The sequence below is a fragment of the Chroicocephalus ridibundus genome, chromosome 1, assembly GCF_963924245.1.
Source record: "Chroicocephalus ridibundus chromosome 1, bChrRid1.1, whole genome shotgun sequence".
Classification (NCBI taxonomy): Eukaryota; Metazoa; Chordata; class Aves; order Charadriiformes; family Laridae; genus Chroicocephalus; species Chroicocephalus ridibundus.
This window is the reverse complement of record NC_086284.1, coordinates 193,769,265-193,792,567: the sequence shown is the minus strand read 5'-3', so window position 1 is coordinate 193,792,567 and position 23,303 is coordinate 193,769,265. Positions and strand designations below refer to the sequence as shown.

Below are 23,303 nucleotides of genomic sequence, written 5' to 3'. Positions count from 1 at the left end.
GAGTTAGACTGACATGAGGAAGTGCTTCTCAGGGGCTTTGCAGAACCAAGGGTGAGACTTATGACATTAGGCATTGCTGTCTACTCACACAGATTCCCATGGAAAAACTGAAGGCCTTGTAAAACAGAGCTTGACAAAGTTTCCCTTTTATCTTACACAAGAAAAGTATTTTTGAAGTTGTCGATGGATGGCAAAGAAGTTGTTTGTTTCTGCTCCTTCCAGCTGTTTTGGTGTTCTCTCTTTTAGGAAGAATCACCTGAATGGGAAGAGGAGGAGGAGGAGGAGCAGGAGAAGGAAGACACTGGTGAAGAGCTACAAACTGCAGTTGTTGAGGGTCTGAAAAATTCTATTTGTAATGATAGTCATCAAATCCACAGTGCTTCAAAAGACAGTGCTGGTGAGAGAAATGAGTTAGTAAATACTGATCCCAGTTCTTTCTCTATAAATATTCATTCACAGTAAATGAACTAAAATGGTGACTGACTTCTGAGATAGCAAATTTTTCCCTTGCCTGTGAATCATAGGGGGCATTGGCAGAGAAGGAAAGCAGCTTTTGTTCCTTTTCATTCATTCTTGAAGAACTGAAATTGTGGCATTGGATTCCAAATGATGCTATATGAAACAAGTGCCATTCTTGCTTTTGTTGCTGTGTTCTCCCTGAAGCAATCTGAATAAAATCCACAGACAAAAAAGAGAAGGAGGCCTAGAGTCTCTTGGGTGAGACAGTAATATGCCCCTTTCTGGCCCATCCTGTTGGATTGAAAAGCTGTGATTGCTCTTGGCTGAAGCTGGGAAAGATTTGAGTCAAGTTGAGACAAAGCTCTTCTCTTCCAGTGCCTCACCTTGTCCAGTTTTAAAATGTAGAAGGTCTTTTCAGTGCCACACTTGTGTGTGCTTGAAAGCATTACCAGCTCAGTCAGAGTTGAGCACTTTGGTACTCGTCTCAGAGCAGGAGGAGAAGGCACCATTTCTATTGTCTGTCTCCAGAGAGTAGCTTGGTGTGGTAGATGTTACCACAGCATGTGTAGCTGCTGACCAAATGCTACACAGGGGGCCCGGCAGAACCTGCTGTATTCAAGTATTGCACCTATACATGCTCTTCTGTCTCTATACATTTTACCATAAACATGCATTTGGCATACTGTAAGAAGTCAGAGTCCAAGCTGGAACCAGCAGTTCCCCTCTTCTGGGGTGGGTGCCCTCACTGGTCTCCAGCTCCTTCCCAGTTCTTTGTGTGCGAGGAGGTACCCATGTAAAGGAAGTACTGTGATGTGGCTGGGTGTGAAGAAACCTTGAATAACACTCACTTCTTATTCCTCAGCAATAGAATCACAGCACATGTTTTGGATGCAGGACTTGATTGATGGGGAAAAGCAGAGTGAAATATAAACACCCAGTGTCTCACTTCTAACCTGGTTCGTAGGTGCCCTGCCAGCAGTGGGAGCAGAGGAAGAGGAAGATGCTGAATCTCCCTGGGATTCTGAGGTACTTTCTGTGAAGAACACAGGGGTTCCCACCAGAGGAGGTGAGGGGGGGAGAGTATGAGTAACTGCTGTGATTTTCCAATATACTATATCTTGATGTGTCCTTTCCAAGGGTCTTATCAAAGGTTTTTGTATCTCTAATATACTTGATACCATGCTAAGCAAGTTGGCTTAGCAGAAGCTTTTTGCATAGAAATGAGTTGAAAATGCATTTGTACCAATTCTCATACATGTGTTTTAGATCATACAGACTGATTCTGAAAGTCTGAGAAAAGTACCGTCCGGTGTGTTGCTCCCAGCTGCAGACAGACATGGAGCATGCTCGCAGATTGTTTCAGGGGAACGCGACAATGGTAACTTCATGGTGGACTAAATGTTTGTCTGTAAGCATTTATAGGCTAACGTGAACTTTTATCAGTGTCTGTCTTAGGAATGCTGTTGTGATGTGGGTGTGCACTATAGCAATTGTTAATTAACACCAGTTATCACAGTGCTTGCTGGCCAGTGTGTAAAGGAAGTTGTCTTGTTTGCATTATGTGTGTTCTTTGGACGTGTTTGTATTTTTTAGGATTCAGGTTCTTGTTGTATAGTGATAAAAGTATATGTCATTTAGGACTGATGTGTCTGAACATTTAAACATTCTTGGATGATAATGCAGCAGCAGAAGGCTATAATCTGGCTAAGCAATTTTTTTTCCCTAGCTTAATTTTTGATAGCTTTCTGTTGTGCTTTGAGTAGGAGCTAAAATGTGACTAAAAGTTCAGGTTTGGTTGCTAGGGGTTTCTGCCTGTAGTTTGTGCCACTGCCTCTTGAGCATCTTGAGCATAGGGTGGCAGGGAAGTTTTGCTATTGGGGCAGAAGTCTTTTCTGAAGGATTTCACCTTTAGCAAATGATTTGTCAGTCTTGCTTGTAGCATAGGTACAATAGAATAGCTGAAGAAGCTCATCCAGTTTTAGTTTAGTAAGCTGGATGCGAAACTTTACAAGCTCCTGGAGCTTGTGTGTCTGCTTTTTGAGTAGTTGTCATGGAAGTCTACTTTGTGTGGTTCTCCCCCTCCCTGGAAATGTTCAAGGCCAGGCTGGATGGGCCTTTGAGCAGCCTGGTCTAGTGGAAGGTGTCCCTGGCCATGGCAGGGGGGCTGGGACTAGATGATCTTTAAGGTCCCTTCCAACCCAAACCATTCTGTGATTCTACTAAGATACATTTAAAGTCAGCGTGAAAAGGGGGTAAAAGGTGATTATGGTATTCTTTCTAAGGTATTTCCATACTGCTAGACCACCAATTTTACTGAGATCAAATACTGTTTGTTTTTTAATGATTTTCTTTTAAATATAAAAAATTTGCTGTGGAGCCATTCTTAGTAACATTTCATATACTTCTTTCATAAGAGGACTCAAACTGTAAGATGACTAAAGCAGAGGATTTGAGAAATATAGGGGGGCCAGTAGATTGTGTGGGTTTGGAAATGTTTTAATGTTGGACAAAAGAATTAAAAAAAAAAAAAAGTGTTTGAAACTATGCTATAAATGGAGATTACAACCAAACATTTGTTGATTTTGTTTCCTTGCAAGCTAAACCATAACAATCTGTTGAGAACTAGCTTGATTTTACCTCACTGAATGACATGTGTATGAGGTTTCTGTGTCTGCACCCATGATTTCTCTGTCTCATCAATAGAAAGGAAATGCTCCTCAACATTAAGCACTTGTGGGGTAATCACAGTCATGGTGCTGTTGGACTGTTTTATGATCAGTCATTAAAGCAGACCAGATTTGACTTTTTAAATAGTCCTTTTAGAAAGCAGGATTCAGCTCCTCAAAAGGACTAAATATTTCGATCTCATTCTGTTAATGAGCATGACCTTATTGCTTCACATGAATTATCCAAGTTCTGTGATGATTATTTTTTAAATCCAAGGTGCATGGTGGGGAAGTATGCATTGTCCATTTCTTATATACTAATGCAAATGCTGTATGATGAGGTAAATTGAATGTTAGGTATCGTACTCTCGATGAAATAATGCTTGCAACTGATACTTAGTTGTAGAAACTACTGATGTTGAATGGAGTAAAAGATACCTTCGATGAAATAAAATAACACTTTCCAAAACATTTTTCACCTCCAGGGCTTTCAGAGAAACCCAACAATTCCCAGGTAAGTATTTGTTCATGTCAGACTAACTACTTGTTGCGATTATTAAATAGTATGTAGTTACTTCGAATTTGTTTTTTTTTATTGTTGGATTGTGTCTTTCATAGCTGAAGACTCGTGAATCTGTTTTGGAAATGAATGAAACCTCTCCTAAAAGAAGGCAGCAGAAATCAGGTAACGTTCACTTCATGTGGTTCTGGGTTTAGCTTCATAATCTTTCTGGATAGGAGTATTTAATAAAGCATATGACTTATTTGTTTTGCAGATCTGTTGGAGGAATTTGGTTTAGGAGATGCAGAGGATATTGAAGGTATTCATAACGGTCTATTTGTACTGTTCTTTTATGGACAGACACATTGTACTTGCAAATTTTGTCCTAAATTAATGGTTCTAGCAAGGTGTTCTGGGAGCAGGTCTACTGAAATTTGCCTCTATGCATGTGTATGCTCCCTCCTGTAGTCTGCCATTCAACACTGCAAATACCCTTCCAGTATGCTGGCTTCTTCCACCATACCTGCCGTTATCTCCCCTTTTCAGGCAGTCCTCAAGCTTGCTTTCCTTCCAGTTTCTCAAAAAAAACCTTCCGGATATTTTGGGTTCTCTGAGCATGTGCTGTGGCTGATTCCAGGCTAGCAATCTGGAAGCTAAGCTGTCCAGGAGCTGCAGGTGAGATAGAAAGGGTAATTCTCGGGCTCATGTTGTAGCTGCACTTAGCAGTAATTATTGCTTGCCTGACTTTGCCTATCTGGCAGTTGTTTTGAAACATGTAGCAAATACATTCTTCTGAGGCGTCCCTCTCTTGTTTTACAGAAACAGACCGGCAGGTTCAGAGGTAGGGGAAGGAAGTGGGGAAGAGAGACAAGGTGGAAGGAAGTGGGGAAGAGAGACAAGGTGGGAGGAAATGACAGTGTCAGCATGTTGTCTGGAATTCTCTTTTCTTTGGAAACTTTGGAAAAGCTTTTGGAAAGCCTTTGGAAAAGGCTAAAAGTGAAGCAACTAGCTGTTCCACTGTAGATTGGAGAGAGGATATATGACCTTAATGGTTTTTTACTTTCTTTTTTCTAGCTTGTATTGATTTGCATGTTTGTTAATGAGATGATAAACAATTCCCCGTTCAGGTTTTAGAGTTTCTACAGTCAGCTATTGAAATTATAAAGGAAGTAGAGGTGAACAGATATGTAGGCAAGTAAGCAAAGTAGGTAATTGGAAATAATTTTTAAAATTATAATATATATATTTATATATATATTATATATATATATAAAATAATATATATACTTCTAAGTATGGAATACAAATAGTTCCAAGTTCTTTGGCATCATTGTTTTAGGGGAAAAAAACCCCCACCATTGTTCTCGTGACAATAATAGAGATTAAACTTCTCTCTAGGAAAAATATCTCGCCTTGTCCTCTCGCCCTTCTCCTCTCTCTCATGTATTTGCAATGGGTGAGCAACAAGAGATCTTCTTTGGCCTTTATTTTGCGGTGACAGTGTTTTTGTAACATGCATAGAGGTTTGTTAAAAGTTGTTCAGTTAAAACATGAGGTTTGGTTTTTGTCTGTATTGCACGGTAATGTGAAATAAAGCCCCATAGTGGACCAGTATGTTATAATATTATGAACACAGAAAGGAAAGACTGCCTTTTCGTAGCTTATTTCATGTTAGGTCTTTTTCCTTTATTCATTTATGTCATGCTTTTTTTTACCCATGTGTTATCTTGAAGATCAGGTGTTAGAAAGTATATATGAAAATTTCTTTCAAAGTTTTATGTTTGGATTTGGGTGTAAGCAATTTAGATTGCTTCAGAAAAGCATCATGATTCCTGTGGCATAAATATTTCTAACTCTAAAAGGGTTGAATGCCACCCTTCACAAGTTTTTTTCATAAATCTGGAAAACAGGTACAGTATCTTGCACAATTAAATGTCGAATGAGAGATTAAATTTCCCATTCTGCTTACTTTGTTACTGACTCATAGTGGTAACTTCTTAAAACCTATTTTGGGGTCCAAATTAAGTAGTGGTGTTCTCATTTTTTCTGTAAAGAAGAGTAGCTGCTTTGCACTGTAATCTGGAAAAGTCATTATGTTGGACAATTTATCTCAGAAGAGAGGAGAGATAAAGCCTATCTGGAAAGAACACTAAAAGTTATCTTGCGATGCTAGCTAGAGAACAGGCAGAGTAAAAGGTCTTTTGTATGCACAGGGATTTCTGTGTATTTATGTTAGGCACGAAGCCAGATTCATCTAACCCCACTGCAGGTATGCATTAATAAAAATGCATGCTAGTAATAAATGACCGGCAAAAATACTGAAATTTAATTTACTCTGTGAATTTTTGAACCTTAGTCTTCAAACTAGTGTTTTAACTAAAAATTTATCCCTGTGCTAAAAGTGAAAAAGTCTTGACAATGAGGAGTCATCCCCTTTTCACAATGTTGACAGAAGCCAATAAGACAGAAAGTAAATTCATTAATTACTGCTCCAAGAAGAGAAGAAATTTTACTTGCAACAGCTAATGGGAGAATTACTATTTTTTTTTATGTTTTTGAATTATTTTTCCAGCGTCTGGAAAAATAATAACTGACTAGAGTTACTGAGACCATGAGAACTGGAATTTTGCAGATGGAAGAACTTTGTTGCCCTTCATCTTTCCTGCCTTTTTCCTTGTTCTGTCCCCATTGTATAGAAATTTCAAGATTGATTATACCCTATGGAAAAGAAATCTTACGGGCTCCAAAGATCCTAAGATCTTATCTAAAGACTGAGACTTCAGACTCAAATAGCTGCTACTGAATACTTTACTGTTGACCATGATGGGCAAGACTGAATAGGAGTTCGGGTTGCTTTTGATGATAGCAATATGGCACCCAATTTTAAAGACACCTGCATACTCTGAACAGAGAATGTGAATTACAATTTTAGAAGGTCATTACCAAACTCTGTGCGCTTGCAGGTCTGCTTTTATCCAGCTTTCAGGCAGATACACTTGACCAGAAAAGCCTTTTCAGTCTGTGTTGTGCAGTATTCTTCAGGAAAGGTGTCGCAGCTCTCCTGCATCCACAAAATACTTAGTCTATCTTTTAAGCAAAACTGTGGTGTCTGTGTTACATGGTGGGAGTGATCACACATAGGAAGTTATCTGGTAGGACACTGCATGCACGTTGTGGTTTGTGACCTGAATGAACATTGATGAAGTGACAGAGAGGAAAAGGTAGAATCCGGTTTTAAAGAGTACAAATGAAACGTCTGGATCATGGGTTGTTTCTTAACACTTCACAAGCCTGCCTCTCATCCAGCGTCCCATCTGTCTCTTCTGCAACGCCTGGGGCAGCAGTTTTACTGAAATACTTAATCCAGATCCATTTCTGGAGACAGATTTGTTTCATGCATGGATTAAAGCTGGGGACTGAAACATTTCAAGCCTGTGATTTTTGTTGGTGGTGCCTTGATGTGCACAACACGTAGGGAAATTAAAATCGATGGAGGAATGTAGCTAGTTACTGCATGGCACACTGTGTCAGAAACAGAGAGAGATTGTGCACCTTTAGGAAACAGGAATAGTTTACTTGTGACCATTTATAGTGATTTTCAGCAAATCTGTTTTACACATTAAAAAGTAAAATGCTCTGGAAGAAAGGAATTCGTGCAGATGCATCTTAAATCTGTGTTATGATAATTTTCTCTCTAGGAACTTACAAATTTGAGGGGATATGGTATTTTGTGTTAAGATTTTTCTCACAAATATGATGATTCAAGATGCACTTTAGGTATAAATAAGTAGTATTATGTCATGCTGGTTATAAAAATATGTGGTTTTCACTGTAGGTGAGTACTCAGGATCTACCTTTCATATGTCATCATCAGCTGAAAAAGAAGACATGAAGGATGCCATTGAAAATATTGGGATGCAGGTATGTAAAACCAAATATTTTGAATTAGAATCTGAATTATACACTAAGGTAGAGAAAACTTACCAGTGAGTAAGGCTGAAGGGAGAGTCCTTTAGATGAAGGTTGTATTATAGTCTGAAGTAATGATGGACACAATCTTCTTATGGTGGGGTAAAATCCTTGTCGCTATTCTGGATACTTGCTGCTATACTAATTTGTTTCCAGCTGGCTTGCTTAATTTTGACCGATGTTTTTTCCTTTTGTATGGAGCTGAGAAACATTACAGTCAAATGCATTTTTTTCGCTATGCAAAATGCACATTCAAGTGAAGAGGAAGATTTGTCTATAATATGCTGAGCTTTTTGATTAAACACGCCTGGTCTTCCTCTTTGTAAGAGAAAGATCAAACAAAAAACCTTGACGTTTGGTGACCTTTCTGATGCTTTCTCTGCCTCTGCAAAATATGCACTTGTTTGGCCATGTTAGTAAGTGTTTGAAAAGGGCTTTTTTTCAGAGGGCATTCCAGAGGAGAATAAGGCAGGCATCCTGTTTGTGTTGGGCATACAGGACAGGGCTGAACAGAGGGGTCTGGAGTCTTCTATAACACCTCAAGGGACAGTGGAGAAAATTATTTCCACTCCACACTTGGGCACCATGAAAAAGGGACATGCTTAATTTTAACACGCAGAGCACAGAATTTAAACCTATTGGAAGGTGGTAGTAGCTGGGCAATGCACTTGGGAATGGAGAGGTGGAGACAGATGGTGGCTGGCTGACGTGCTCCTTCCCTGGTCTGAATGTAGGAATTTTTGCAGAGGGCTAACAAGAAAAGAGAGCAAGGAGTTGGATGGTCGTAGCCCATTGGGACACCAAGGCTGCAGGCCCTATTTAGAAGGCACCACGTGCTAGGGAGGCATGTGGGGAGGGAGCATATTGGGAGGCGTGTGACGCATGATAGGAGCAGTCGGAACTGTTGAGGAACAGACCAGGGGGTCAGGGACGTGAGAGACCGGTTGGGTTTGAGGCATGGTACGGTTTTCATACAAGCTTAGGTTCCTGATTTTTGAGATGAGGGAAGGAATGGACAGGTTTCCCTAATAAATGCTTTTCTTTGGAGCCTGAAGTGGAATTTAATATTTCTGAATCTTGGGTGAATAGTCCTAACTTAGCCAATTCTCCATGTGGCAGACAGTAAAAAGCTTGTCATGTTCATTCACATTGTATTAGCTTAGCTGTCAGGGGACTGTAAAATGCCAGACAGTAGAGAATGATGGAGGAAAGAGGGTGAGAAAACGTAGGCAGTTGTAATGAAAAAGGGTATTAAAGCAATAAAACGTGAAAAAATAAATTGCCTTGTCACTGTAACCCCAGTTACAGAAAGCAGGCAGGCTAAAAGTGACCCTAACGTCCAGACAAATCTAACCCAGGAAAAACTGTTGTCTCTAAATAAGTCCTTCTATTTTTAAGGAAATGATGGCTCGGTGATCCTTCAATTTAGTATCCCTTGATATTTATTATAAAAATTGCTTTCAAAATGTCTTATCTCTATTATTTATTTTATATGATAGGATGAATTTGCAATAGAAATTGCCTAGATTAATTGTAACTTCCTTTTTCTTGGTAATCTTTCTGTCTGTACCTGTTTACTTAAGGATAAATATATTTTAGAAACTACCACCTTGATAGAAAAAACAGCACATGAAAATCAGACTGACAAAGCAGAAATTTCACATCAGGAAGCCCTAGCAGAAAATGAGGAATCGCACAGTGGTGACAAACAGTTATGTCCAAAACCTTGGGAAGAAAGATATGAAAGAATGTGGGTTGAAAATGAGAAAAGGGAATTGAAAACAAATTTTAAAAACATTACAGCAGAGCTGAAGCAGCTGTTTGGTGAAATTAATGAAACTGGGAAAACTAATTCCCTTGTGGGAGAAATGTTAGAAGATGGCTTCAGTGAACAGTTGAAGAGTTGTCGTGTTTCATCTCATGCGACAGAATCAAGTAATAAGTTAGAAAGTAAAGGTGAATTTGGAGATATTAAACCTGTGCTAGGTGGAAAAGTACCCAAAATGGAAATTGTAATTCCGAGTCTTGGTGTCCTTCCTGATAAAAATAACTTAAATGCAAACATGGAAGATACCTGGAATACAGATGAAGAAAATAGCACAAACGATACAGATAATACAAAGGTGCCTCTAGCAAAAGGAGAGAAAAAGAAAATGCCTACTATGGAAATGGAAGAGAATGAAAATGCTAGTAGAAAAGTAGAGAGAAGTCCTGAATGCTCCCTGAGAAGTAGCTTAAAAACAAGAATTTTGGATGACATTTCTAATATTTTTCCTAAGATAAGACCCGTTTCTACAAGCAATGAAAATGCACTTCTTGTAACAGAAAGGAAATCTGGAAAAGACTCTGGATTTAATGGTGATGTTCCCAGGGACTGCCTTATCGACAGTAATAAAATAGGAGAAACAGAAATTGAATGTCTTTTTGCAAATGCTCAGCAATCGTGTGGCATGCTGAAAAGAAACCTTGATGAAGAACTAGAACAAGATTTGGAAAGATTTAAGAGTAAGGTAGGAATGCTGCAAACAGTATTCCTGGCTTTGGAGAAAGAGAAGGTGCAGCTGCAAAAAGAGGTAGAAGTTCACCTGCTACTCCTTATTCTTTAGTCTTTCTCCATATCAATGGTCCTGTTCACTTTAGCTATTCATCATTAAGTGAAGATGCTTTGTCCAAATTGGTTTTTATTTTAAAGGAAATACATTACTTATGAATAAAGAGAGCAGTGGAGAGTTGTCCTTTTCCCCATTTTTGGAAAATACAGAATGCATTGTTCTTCTACTTTAACAATAGGTGGCACTCAGCTCCAGTATAAGTAGTTATCACTTCATTGCCATAAAAAGAAATGCACACAATTACATCATTTCTGATTCTGAATCAAAGAATGAAAATAGCTTCTGAACAGGGTCTTGACTGATCTATTCATTTGCCATGATTTCTGCATGGTGTGTCATCATTGCCCTTCACTAAAATTCCTGTTTGCTGTGAAACAATTTCTGCTTGTGGGTTTGGGATCTTTTATTTTTTTATTTTCTCTTCTCCCCCCCACCCCGGAAACTTTCATATGATTTTTTTTTCTGTGTTTTTACAACTAACATTGTGCAGCCCTTCTAACTCTTTGTCCATCAGTAATGCTTTCACTTTTTTGCCATTCACGTTTTAAGATACACTATTGTTTTCTTTCTAAGGGCTATGTTTTTGTTAGATCTTTAATCATGAATGAATTCAAAGTACTTTTGATGACTTAATACACTTTGTAGTGTAATTTTGTGAAAATGTTTCTCTATGTTGATTGTTTTTTTCATTTTACATTATTTCAGAAGTAAACCCTGAATTATTCAATCTTCGATATTGTGTTTTCTGACTTCTAGAAATACTGATAAATATATGAAGCTTAACTTTCTTTTTGTAGGTTGAGAAGGAAAAAAGCAAACAAAGATGTTTCAAGACGCAGGAGGTGGCAATACAGGAAGATCTTGATAAATTAAATACACTGCCAGGCAACGTTACTGACCAGCAAATGAAACAAAAGCTTACTCTAAAGAAGAATGACTGTTTGGAGAATGAAAACACTATAGAAGAAAAAGACAATAAGAATTTTTCATCTGAGGAGAGATCAAAATTGATTAAAATGCCGATGAAAGGGTAAACTAAGGAAATAATCTCTAATTCTTATTTGTAAGATACTTAAGTATTTTTTAGGCTTTCTGATATTGTAGTAGTTGAAGTAGTTTCCTCAATGCTGAAAGCCATACTGAGTAGTGCACTGCTTCTCAAATATTTAAGAAAAAAAAATTTTATAAAAAAATAAGATCATAACAGAGGTTAAAATTTATTACCTGCTTTTAAAAAAAAAGAAAGAAAAAAAAAAAAGAAACAAATTCCTGAGGATTTCCTTGTCAGTACTAAGGCAAAACTTGTCTTCAAAGAGTTCAAGACTAGAAAAAACAGTTATTTTTGTAGGAAATGGCCATCCAGAAAAGAAAAGTAGGAACTTGCAGTTTACTTTGCTTTCTCCCTTCTTGAGGTGATTTTTAGTGATCTCCATGCACTTGGTGTTTTCATTAAGTTTAGATGCTCTTTGTCAGGAAAAGGGAAAAGATGATATTACCAAACCAATCTCAGAAGTTTGAAGAAGGCACAGATATTTTTATATAGCCCTAAGCAGGAGGTTTTTTTCCTGTCTGTTCTTCAAAGGAATCTCTGCTCTAGATACTTCCTCTAATGGGGATATTAGATGTGTTCCAGCTTACCTGAATCTAGCTCAGATTCTGCATTTCCCCTTCGTTCCTCCAGGAAGGATTTTTAAATACTGGGGTATCTTCCACAATCTTTGGAGTCAAGTCTGTGTTTTATCATAGATATTTTTCATCTTAGTTTTTTCTGGATATCATCTTAAATATGTCTATTTCACAGAAATACTTTCTGTAAAGCTACTCAACTGGTGATTTTTTTTTTCTTTCTGTTTAATGTAGTAAATTTGCCCTGAATGCCAAAGTTGCAAAGAAAAATAAAAGACAAACTTCAAAGCAGAAGCAAATGAGCTCTTCCAGTGGGAATCATTTTCAAGCGCTGGATGATAGCACTTTCAGTGAAACCTCTCAAGATGAAGCAAGGTACTGAATATAAGCAATGTTATAAATAAAACTTGCTTAATGATAAAAACTGACCTGAAAGCTAAAGGTAAGTTTTGTAAACCTGATGTGAACAATGATTCTTGTTCTTTCATGTGACAACACTATCTGATGGCCTTGGTATTCAAAAACACTTCTTTTTTGCTTATAGTGCTTTGAACATACTAGCAAAGTTAATGAAAAGGTCAGATGTGCACAAATTCTCAATAATTACCTGAGTGTGTGCACATGCGTAAATATATATATTTAGGTGTTTTTAAAAGGGAGAGGAGAGACTTATAATTAGAGCAAAATTACGCGTTCACTGCAGGCATCTCAGTTTTTTCTGCCTTTTTTTTCCAGCTGTGCCTCCTACTGGCTTCTTGCCCACCCAGACTTGCTTGTGTGGGAGGCAAAGTGAGAAACAGAAGGTGTTGACACTGTACAAGCACTATTCAACAACAGCTAAAACATTGCTATGTTATCAACACTGGTTTGGTCAGAAATGTAACACGCAGCACTGTGTGGGATGCTATGAAGAAAATTAATTCAATCCCAGCCAGACCCAGTACACTAGAGAATCCAAAATTATGGTTCTTTGACCTATAAGAGAAAGATTCTCGATACTGAAAAGAGCTAAATCTTTAGTATTTAAACAGGGAATGCACATAACTGTGTATCTGTATATCTACATATCTGTAGCTCTAAGACTGTGAGTGATGTGCACAGAACAGTTATTTCAACTATTTGCTTAATATCTTGTGGAGAAAAAATAGCCTTGCAATAGATACTATAGAACATAAATTTTTCAGTCTTCAACTACACCTACCAAGATTCTTATATTAAATTTGAGTTTAATTCACTTATGAAACTAAGTTTTCAGAGCAACTTTAGATATTGATCATAATGCAATGTAAGCATTCCAGTACTGAAATATATTTCTGTTTTCCAGACCTGCAGCAAAAACAGGGAGTGAAAAGAACAAGGTACTGTAAAACTAGTTTCTTGATAAACAATTTGTATCAGCTTTTAATCGCTTAGATGGGAACAGCATTTATGTAGTGATCAACCAGATGCACAAATTGCCATTAGTATGGAGCTTCATCATATTTCAGACAAATCTATGGGCTGTGAATGAAAGAATGAATCATTCATGGATTTGTAATGATCTGTAATACTATATAGTTGTATATAGAAAATACTGTATCGTTTATAGGTCAGGATACAAATGGATGTAACTGATGACCTTGATTTAACTCACTCATCTGACACAACTTCGGAGGATGTTGAATTACCCACATCAACCTATAAAGAGGCTATGTTGCTGTTAGAACAGCTTAGTGTGGATCATACGGGTATGTTTACAAGTCTGTTTGTCTTCACCTGTTATAAGTTCCTCTTTTAAGACATAATTTCTTTGTTTGCACTGCTAGGTATTTTAGTTTTATAGTTCTATCTAATGTTTCTTTATGATTAGAGATCCTCCTCAAAAGATGTGAAATTATCTCACCTAATCTTAGATGTCTGCCTGTATTGTCAGCAAACATGCCTCACTTTACCTTTGGTTCTCTGTCTTGTCAGAGCTGGAGAAGCAGGTTCTTGGAAAGTACAGTTCAGCTCCGTCTAATGCAGTCAGCAAAAGTTAGCAAGAGCTTCTTTTTCCTCTTTATATCCCCTCAATAGCTAATGACAAATAATGCAGCGAAATAATGGTTTTGCTTGAATATATATATAAAAATATATATATAAAATCAGCTGTCATAAGATGCTTACATATATACACATAGCATTATATAAACATAAGTATCACTTACTGTGTCTATTAATTTCTACAAATTTACGATTTCATTAGACAATGGTTAACCTTGGCTAAAGGCCGAAGTCCCACCCAGCTGCTCTCTCACCAGCCCTCCTCAACAGGACAAAATAGGATGAAAAAGCTCGAGGATCAATACAAAGGCGGGGCTATTACTTACCAGTTACTGTCATAGGCAAAACAGACTCCAGCTGGGGAAACTTCACTTAATTTCTTACCAATTAAAATAGATTTGAATAGTGAGAAACAAAGACATAAAATTAAAAGAACTGCCCCCCACTCCCCCTTTCTCAAGTTCAACTTCATTCCTTCATTCCCGACTCCCCACCCCTCCCCAAGCAGCACAGGGAGGCTGGGGTCTGCAGTCAGGACATGGCAGTTTCCCTCTGCTGCTCCTTCTTCCTCACATTTTTCCCCTGCTCCAGTGTGAGTCCTTCCATGGCCTGCAGTCCTTCAGGGAAAATCTGCTTCAGCCTGGATTCTCCTTGGGCCACAGGTCCTTCAGGAAATATCCACCTGCTCTGGCATGGGGGTCTTCCACAGCACATCACTGTGGATATCTGCTTCAGCATGGTCCTCTCCAGGGGCTGCAGAGAAATACCTGCTCCACCATGGTGTCTAGATGGGCTGCAGGGGAATCTCTGCTCTGGCACTTGGAGCACCTCCTCCCCCTCCTTCTTCACCGCCTGAGTGTTCACTGGGCTGTTTTTCACATTCTTTGCCCCTTCTCCTCTGCCTGTATGGTTTTTTTGCCCTCTCCTAAATACCTTTTCCCTGAGGTGCCGCCAGCATGGCTGAGGGGCTCATCTGTGCCCTGTGGTGCGTCTATTGGAACTGGCTGTGTCCATCAAGGGGCAAGCCCTGGTGTCTTCTCACAGACCTCCCACTACCTGCAGCCTTCCCGCTACCAAAACCTTGCCACGTACACCCAATACAGGAAAGCATTAACTAATTTATACACTGGAAAGTATTTGTCCATATGTGCAGCTTTGTTTCTTTTCTATCTCAAAATAGGTTCTGCTGTTTTGTTGAAAATTCAAAACATACTACTTGAATATGAGCAGATAATAGAACGTGAAAGAAATCGGTATACAGCTGTCTGGAGAGAAGTAAAGAAATTAGAAAGTGAAAAGGCGGAGTCACAATTAATAGCAGAAGAGACTCAAGATTTGAAATCCATATTGGCTCATCAAGAAGTGGAATGGAAAAGTGATATTGAAAGCCTTAAGTATGTAACCTTGCATTCTGATAACACCTTATCTTGTCAGTGTTCATGTTCAGAAGATGGTGATGGTACAAGCAATAGAATGAGAAGTTACCCATCTTTTGCGTTTGGGTTTTTTGAATCCCATGGGCAAGTTATACTATAAAGGACATAATGTCAGGGGGAAATTCACATACAAATGCTACTGTCAGTCTTTCAAATAATTTATTAGTGGTTCCTGATACTTTTTTTGCAGAATTTCTAAAGCAGATTTTCAATTGGCAGCTCTTTCCTTATGTTAATATTTGGTTTGGGTTTTTTTTTTTGACCATTGCAAGTATATCAGAAAAAATATTCAAAAGAATTCTCAAACATAAAACTGCTTTCTTGTTTGGGTACTGTGGACACAGCATGGAGCGTTTTTTACCATGTTGGTGCTTATTGCTGATTGTTTCAGTTAGTAACGAAGTTGACATTCCCTACAGCTTTCATTATAAATTAGCTTCAAAATTAGATGTTGTTGTTTCTCCCAGATGTAGATCCATTGAGGTTTAAAACTATTTTTAATTGTATTAAGCTTAAACCCGATGCATTTCTAAATCTATTTTGGAACACTGACCTCATTCTTCAATAAATAGAAACTGCTTGCTCTTCTTATGGTTGGCGGTTGTTTTAGATTTATAGAAGGCTTGCTTAAAAATTGTTGGGTGTGTCACAGATAAGTGGTGTGCTGCTTCATCACTATTGCAGTCACTGAATCCATAATATGTAGGCAATGCTTAGCAATTATGAAAATGTATATTAATCATAGTAAAAGTTTATGATGCTTTGATCTGATAAGACAACAAAATCCTTTTGAATGAAGTGTTAGTAATATGAAGATGATTTTTATTTTTTTTTTAATTATAGAAATGTGCATACTACTGTGCATTTACCTAAGTAAACTAACCTACGAAAAAATGATAAATCACTCAGCAGTTTATTTCTGTATCTTGTACAACTGATACCATGGATAATGGAAGGAAGTTAGAATTCTTAAAAAAAGTAACAGTAAAAACATTAAATCTGAAAAGATTTAACTTTTTTATGGTTTGACTTGTCTGCAAGTTCATAATGAGAAATATCTACTTTTTATATCAGTGCTTTAGTCTCTCAAATATTCTGTTAATTCTCAGATTTACTTTGAAACAAGAAGAGGAAAAGAGGCTCAGAGTAGAAACACTATATGAGAAAACAAGAGAAAAACTCAGAGGAAAAGATGATCAATATTGTAAAGAGGTGGAGGAGAAACAGCAACTTGAGTTACGCTCAAGGAATTTAGAAATGGAGTTAATAGCACTGAGAAAGCTCTTGAAACAGGTATATTAAATAACAAGTTAAACACTTGTCTTCTTATTTTCTGCTTCTTTTTAATTGGCATTGTATTCCAGTATGTCTAAAGAAGGAGATACTTCATTCATGGAAGAGGCATTGCATAACTATTGTGAAATTTTGAGGACAGTTGAGAACAGTTGGTTCACAGGTGGTCTGTTCTTCCCCCCCCCCCTTCTTTGCAAGTTCATGATTCCTTTTCTCCTTTTTCAAAATTTAGGTTTCATTTGTATTTCAGGCAAGGCCTGACTTTGAGTTATTTTTTCTAAATTACTACAAAACATTCTGTATTTCTTCTGAAATACTGAAACTATTCTGAAATGAAACTATCATTTATGGGTGGATTATAATAACTGTGGGGAAGAAAAAATATTTGCAAGAATACGGAGAATGGGAAGATATTTCTAGCTCTGATTTTTCTTAAGATGCAAGTAGTTTAATTGTATTACTGTAGGTTGAAGAAGAGCGTGATGAAACACAGAGACAACTGTCTCAGGAAAAAAGTGCCAGAGCCCTGCAAGAAGGAATTTTGAACAACCACCTTTGGAGACAAAAGGAACTAGAAGAAGAGACAAGAAGAACTATAGAAAAAAATTCAGAGGTAAGCAGATTTTTTTTTTTCTAATTAACTAAATTTCACCATGTTTGTTCTAAAGTCATAATAAATCTTATATAACTTTTTTCTGCTTCTTGATTAATTATTTACAGTTCATCAGTGTAACTTAACTAAGTAAATACCTTTTCTGTTTTCCCTTATGTCTTTAAAAGTTCTGGAAAGCAGCATCCCCCCTGTCTGTACCTGAATTGCACGTGCAAGTAGGAAGCTAATAGAAAACACTATTTACACCATTTTCTTAAGCTGTCTGTTTTTCATTTCATGGACATTTTATCCTCACTTTTTAAGATGTATAGCAGTGAAACACCTAGCACCTATGTTAAGGTTGACCAGGAAGTTGTTTAACACTGACTCTTGGTGTTCCCGTACATGTTTTTTTAATTAGTTATTCCCTTATCAAACTTACTTATTTCAAGTATGCCTTTCTTTTCCACCTCCACATACTAACATTTTATGAAGAATATTAGCAATGAATTAAACTCTCTGTAGGAGTTAGAATAATTGGAAGAGAAAAAGCAATCGTAAACACTGTATAAAAAAATCTTGAAAATATTTTACTGAGTTTACTAAGAATAAGCAGCGCTTGGAGGAATCATTTGTTCTTGGCTGTGCTGCCCAATAAATGTAGGGTGAATATATTTTTGTGGAAAAAAGTTATATATATGTATAACGTACAGCAAATATACAATACTTGCATTCCAGGGGTGATTGAGTTGTATAGTTAACTTTCAGTATGTACAAAAGGATGTGTTAAGATGACACTTGAGAAGGAAAATACCCTTTTTAGCCTTGTTTTTACCATATTTGTAATGCAGCAAAATTAACCTTAAAGGCATGCACATACAAGAAAGCACTGTCATTTTAAAAGCTTTATACTTGAGTTATTTTAAATAATTTTATTATTTGGTTGCTGGTTTAAGAACCAAAAAAAAAAGGCGCTGTATATTTGGGATGTTTATTTAGGTCTTATGGGTGTGTTACACTTGGGTTGTGTGCATATGTTGTACACGTGCATGGGTTCCTAGAGTAGCTTATGTATTACCTGAAATTTCACTCTCATCTTTGAAGTCATGTTTCGGTATTAGAAATGTTGGAATGCATTTTAGTGCTGAAGTGTTTCTGTAGATTTGTTTCCCATCTGGTTATTTATTCATGTTCTTTGTCATTCAGGAATCCGACACTGAGAGAGAAAAGGATCTGTTGTACAAAAATCAGTTACTGCAAGATGAGATTGCTATGCTAAAAGTAGAACTTGATCAAGTAAGACTTAGGCACCAGGAGGAAGAAGGAAAATATTTAGAGGAAAATGAGACCTTGAAAGAAAAAAATGAAGATCTCAAAAAGGAACTTAAACTGAACGAGGAAGCCTTAACACAAACAGTTTTTCAGTACAATGGGCAGCTGAACTTACTAAAGACGGAATCTGCAGTGCTGACTTCCAAACTTGAGCAGACAAAAGAAAGCAAAGACAGACTAGAAATAGAAATTGAATCATTTCGTTCCCGCCTGAACACTACTGTTCAAGAACTTGAACGTCATCAGTCGTCAAAAAGTGACATCGAACGAACATTTCAGAGAGAACGTGATGAATGGCTTCGCTTGCAAGACAAGCTCCATCATGACCTCTCTGATGTGCGAGAAACCAACAAGAGCTTGTCTCAGCAGCTGAGCAAAGCGGAAAGCAAAGCTAACAGTCTAGAAAATGAGCTTCACCAGTCGAAACAAACGCTCAGAGAAAAAACATTGCTTTTAGAAATGACACAGAAAGAACTAAGTCAAGCCCAGTGTCAAGCAAAAGAATGTGATCATGCTCGACAACTTGAGAAAGATCAAGTAAGCAAATTTATAATAAAGCAGGAATCCATGCAGGAGCGATTGGCCCAGCTGCAGAGTGAAAACCTTTTACTCCGTCAGCAACTGGAAGATATGCAGAACAAGGGGATCATCAAAGAAAAAGTAGTGAATGATGTGCAGGACCGGTTTAATGATATTTTCAACAAACTCAGAGCAGATACTGAAAAGCAAGTTTACCTAGTGGAAGAGAGGAACAAGGAGTTAAATGCCAAGTGTACTGATTTAAGAGAACAAGTTTTTAAATATGAGACTGACAAAGTAGAAAGAGAGGTAAAGTACACACCTAGAAAGAACAATTTAAAGTTTGTCAGTTCTTGCAATTATTTTATGTTTCTAAAATGAACTAGGTATAAGTTATATGCATGGGAGCAAATAACGCTGATTTGTTCTGGTTTGTCATGTTTCTCTTGGAATTGTGGAAGGTTTTAGCTGAAAAAGGATGTTACTGCTCAGCAGTAACAGAACAGAGAGAACGGAAAAAAGGTGTCCAAGTCTAAGCTTTGATCAGGAAAGGTGATTCTTCTCTAGAAATCTTTTAGCTCTCTTTCTTAGTCTGTTTTATGCCCTATAGAATGGGGGTTTGCGTTTGATTGTTTCTATATATGTATTACACTAATGATACAAATAAGAGTGGTATAAAAGGAAGAATCATCCAATATGCGAGGGCTGAGAAATGAAGTGATGGGGAATGGATTTATATTAAGTTCCTACAGAGGAAAAAAAAATCGCTTCTCCATAAGTTGCTATTAGTGTTAGTAGTGTCTAGGTGTTAATTTATGTATTTGTTTTGGGGTTTCTGAGGGGCCTTCTTGTTCCTCAAGAAGTTCATTTCAGACACTGACCTAAGCTTTCTCTTCTCTATTTTATGATGTGTAGCCCTATTTAAATGTGTTCTTTCTTTGTGGTGCTGTGACTGACTTATTGACTGGAAAGAAGACTCATTAGGACATCAGTTAAACTGTCTTTTTTCAAATTCACACAGTACCTGAGTACGAAAAATGCTCCTATACAGAGCACTAGCATAATTTTATGTCACTCAAACACGCATGAACCAAGTGTTGCTCCCATTTCTGCATATAGGTATTTTTTGTAAAGAAAAAGGGTGGAAAAGAATAAAGGCAGGGGTAGGAGTGAGGAATAGGTAGACAATTGAAAAAGCTATAGATAATGGGAGAATGCATTGTTATATGAGTTCCTAAGAGTGTGTGTGAGCTGACACAGGCAGGATGCAGGAAGAACCCCAAAACCACAGATGAAATGCAAAAAGTAAATTTAATCTCGATACCTCACGAACCAGGGGATCTCCGAAGCAGCACCCAGACAGAGGCACACAAGCAGGAACACAGACACCAAACCTGCTGTTCTCACCTGTATATCAGGGATTCAAGCAGGCATAGTTTTCCACTGTGCTTTGATCTTCTCCGACAGCAGGGCAGGAATCTCAAGCATATTCGATAAGGTGCCTCTATCACAGGCTGATGTTATGCAAGTGCAGATGTTCTGTTTGTCAAGTACACAAGACTAAACAACAATTAGTGTGATATATGTGTTTTCTGATACCGCATATGCGAGTCACTTGAGCGTATTTACAGTCCTCCTCACCGATCTTCTGTTACTTTCCCACAGAGTAGGTAGGGTCTTCTCTATTCATAGAGAAGTCTACCAAGTCTACCTTCTCTATTGATAGTCTACCATTGCTCTACCAAGTCCAGGTAGAGCAATGATTTAAAAGTTGCCTTACCCATTTTGTTTAATTTTCTTTTGCTTTCTGGAAAATAGTAACTAATCACATTCAGTATTTAAACACTCAAGTGTAAGGTTTTTCTACCTTAGTGATTTGAATAGTGATTTTAAAATTATTTTTCATTCTTCATAACAAATTGAGAATCTTTGAGTGAGGTAAATATCTGCGTGGGTCCGAGTCTTCATTTGTCAATTACTTTGGGGGGGAGGGAGGGCAACCCCAGCAGTGCTGCCAATTATTTTAATCTGTGAATTGTTTTGTATTCTTACTATCAAAATAACAGGTTCCTTTTGAAGATACTATATATATAGTATATATGAACTCTCTCATGTGTGTGTATATATATATATGTATATGTATATATATATATGAAGTCTCCAGATTTTTGTAAACCTAATCTGTCAGTGTAAAGGCAGTTGTTATTCTAAAATGAACTCTGTAAGAAGACTACAAGAGGATGTGATTCAACACATACTTAAAGTGTACCTCAAAAGAGCTTTCAGACATATGCATTCATTTTATTGTATTTGTATAATGGAAGAATAGTACAAAGAACAGTCTAATACAAAGCTGTGCCTTTAGTCATCAGAGTAATATCTGTGGTAAAACTATGGCTCTTACATCACAACAGATTTCTATGGGTTTTGCTAGAAAAAAACAGGATTTGCAGTGTGTGCTTATGTATTGTCCCGTGAAGAATAATACTTGAGCCTTTTTTATGTATTAGGAAACAGAAATCCTTGTGAACAGCTGCTGATAGTTTGGAGATGCTCAGCTGAGAAAGATGAAGAGAGGTCATTGTCTGTGCAGATGCCTGCTGGTGGCAGGCAAAATTTTATACCTTTGAGTTCAATCCGAATACAGGGCCAATTGTATAATCAAATAAGTTAAAGTAAAGGCATATTTCATGTTCTTACAACTTTCTTCATGCTTATTTAATTGTTTCATTAGGGCATGGTCAGACAGCTGCAGCAGGAGCTTGCCGATGCTCTTAAAAAGCAATCTATGTCAGAAGCTTCACTGGAAGTTACTACGCGCTACCGCAGTGACCTGGAGGAAGACAAGCTGCGCTTACAGAAGGAATTGGAAAAGGTCAAAACGAAGGTACATAATGTCTGTAACTATACGAATACATCTGAGGGTGGCTGTTGGAAGTAGGATCGAATGTTGTCCTAAAACCCTAGAAAAACCTTCAACAGGATAGATTTAATGATGTGTGAATGAGTTGCACTGTTTTATAAACTTGGTGTCTTTGATGTGAGGACTCTATGTCATTACTTGGACAAAGATTTGCATTTGCTAAGGTGCTTTGCAAAATAACCTGATGTGTCTATAGCTTTTTGCATTTGGTTTGGCAAAGCAGGTTGTCTGATTTCCGAAGAACAGTAGAAACACTCGGCGGCTGCATTTGGCCTTCCTTATGCTGTCTATGCTTCCCCCTCCCCCCTGGGTAACATGTTGTCAATTCTGAATGTTTTTGTAACTTATTCTGCATAAACATATATATTTCCATCCCCCCACCCCTTCTTTGGCCCTGCTGTAATCCCTTCCTTCAAGGGAATTGCAAGCTACTTTCTGAGGTGGGGACCACCTTTTGCAGTGCTCTTATGGAAACTGAAGTATAGAGGCCTCGGACTTCTGAAGGAGAAATAATATTAATATCCTTACGAGGGAGTTCTGAAGTCACTTTAGGAGAAGGTTGAACTTTTAAATTCCTATTTTCAATGGAGGAGCAAACAAATGGATACAAAGAGTGTCATGAGTCACTGAAAGGGTAGGAGGGGCAGTGTCGGTGCTCAGAACCGTGCTATAGGAAATCAATGTAGGGATGGGAGAGGCCAGTATAAAAGATGATGAAGTAAGACTGTGTTCGCAGATATATGCAGTACCTGAATTCTTGAGCAGCAGTTGACTCCTCTCTGTAAAAGCTCACCTGAATACTGTGGATTCTTACTGTGATTTTACAGCTGCGGGAGTTGGAAGAACAGCATCTTCAGTCTGAACATTGTGTTCATGACTTGAAGACTGCCTTGGATAATAAGGAAAGAGAAGTAATAGCTTCTTCCCAGAAGCTGCAGGACCTCCTGTTGGCATCTTCTGGGACGAATACAACTATAAAACAACTGGAAGAACACGTGCAGCGGTAAGAGAATAGTGAAGCAAGGCATTTGTCGCTTTTGTGGGATTGTGTGAAAACAACAGGGTAGCCTTGTTGCAATCACAGCAAGCTAATACATGATTATGAAGGATGCTTTTCCTTTAGATTATGTTATTTCACACCATTCTTCCAGAATTGATGCTCTGGTAGATTTCCATAAGACGACCTGTATTTCTTTTTAAGCCTTGAAATTGAAAATGCCAGATTGGAAGCCACAGTCCAGCAACAAAGCAATAGGATTGAAGCCCTTCAGAGAGACCTGCGAGCCTCTACCTCAGTAAGCTGGTCATAAACTTTCCTTTTTGTAAGCTCCTAAGCCTAGTTACCCATTTCT

General features: G+C 37.8%; 1 protein-coding gene across 8 annotated transcripts in view; it reads left to right on the top strand.

Annotated features, from left to right (window-relative positions):
• Positions 1–23,303, top strand: part of ANKRD26 (ankyrin repeat domain containing 26) — a 59,451-nt gene that overhangs the window by 17,046 nt on the left and 19,102 nt on the right. For 6 of the 8 annotated variants that reach the window (XR_010069539.1, XM_063323248.1, XM_063323247.1 and 3 more), the window contains 19 exons: positions 247–397; positions 1,424–1,485; positions 1,726–1,837; positions 3,611–3,639; positions 3,744–3,810; positions 3,902–3,946; positions 7,463–7,548; positions 9,180–10,169; positions 11,006–11,238; positions 12,069–12,209; positions 13,159–13,192; positions 13,423–13,561; positions 15,037–15,250; positions 16,402–16,585; positions 17,052–17,198; positions 18,384–19,337; positions 21,763–21,915; positions 22,779–22,954; positions 23,153–23,246. Coding sequence is in view for 7 of the 8 variants with exons in the window: in XM_063323248.1 (XP_063179318.1) it covers positions 247–397; positions 1,424–1,485; positions 1,726–1,837; positions 3,611–3,639; positions 3,744–3,810; positions 3,902–3,946; positions 7,463–7,548; positions 9,180–10,169; positions 11,006–11,238; positions 12,069–12,209; positions 13,159–13,192; positions 13,423–13,561; positions 15,037–15,250; positions 16,402–16,585; positions 17,052–17,198; positions 18,384–19,337; positions 21,763–21,915; positions 22,779–22,954; positions 23,153–23,246 (4,011 nt within the window). In the remaining variant the exon portion in view is untranslated. The remainder of the gene's footprint in view (positions 1–246; positions 398–1,423; positions 1,486–1,725; positions 1,838–3,610; positions 3,640–3,743; positions 3,811–3,901; positions 3,947–7,462; positions 7,549–9,179; positions 10,170–11,005; positions 11,239–12,068; positions 12,210–13,158; positions 13,193–13,422; positions 13,562–15,036; positions 15,251–16,401; positions 16,586–17,051; positions 17,199–18,383; positions 19,338–21,762; positions 21,916–22,778; positions 22,955–23,152; positions 23,247–23,303) is intronic. The other 2 variants (XM_063323250.1, XM_063323251.1) reach the window with 2 other exon arrangements.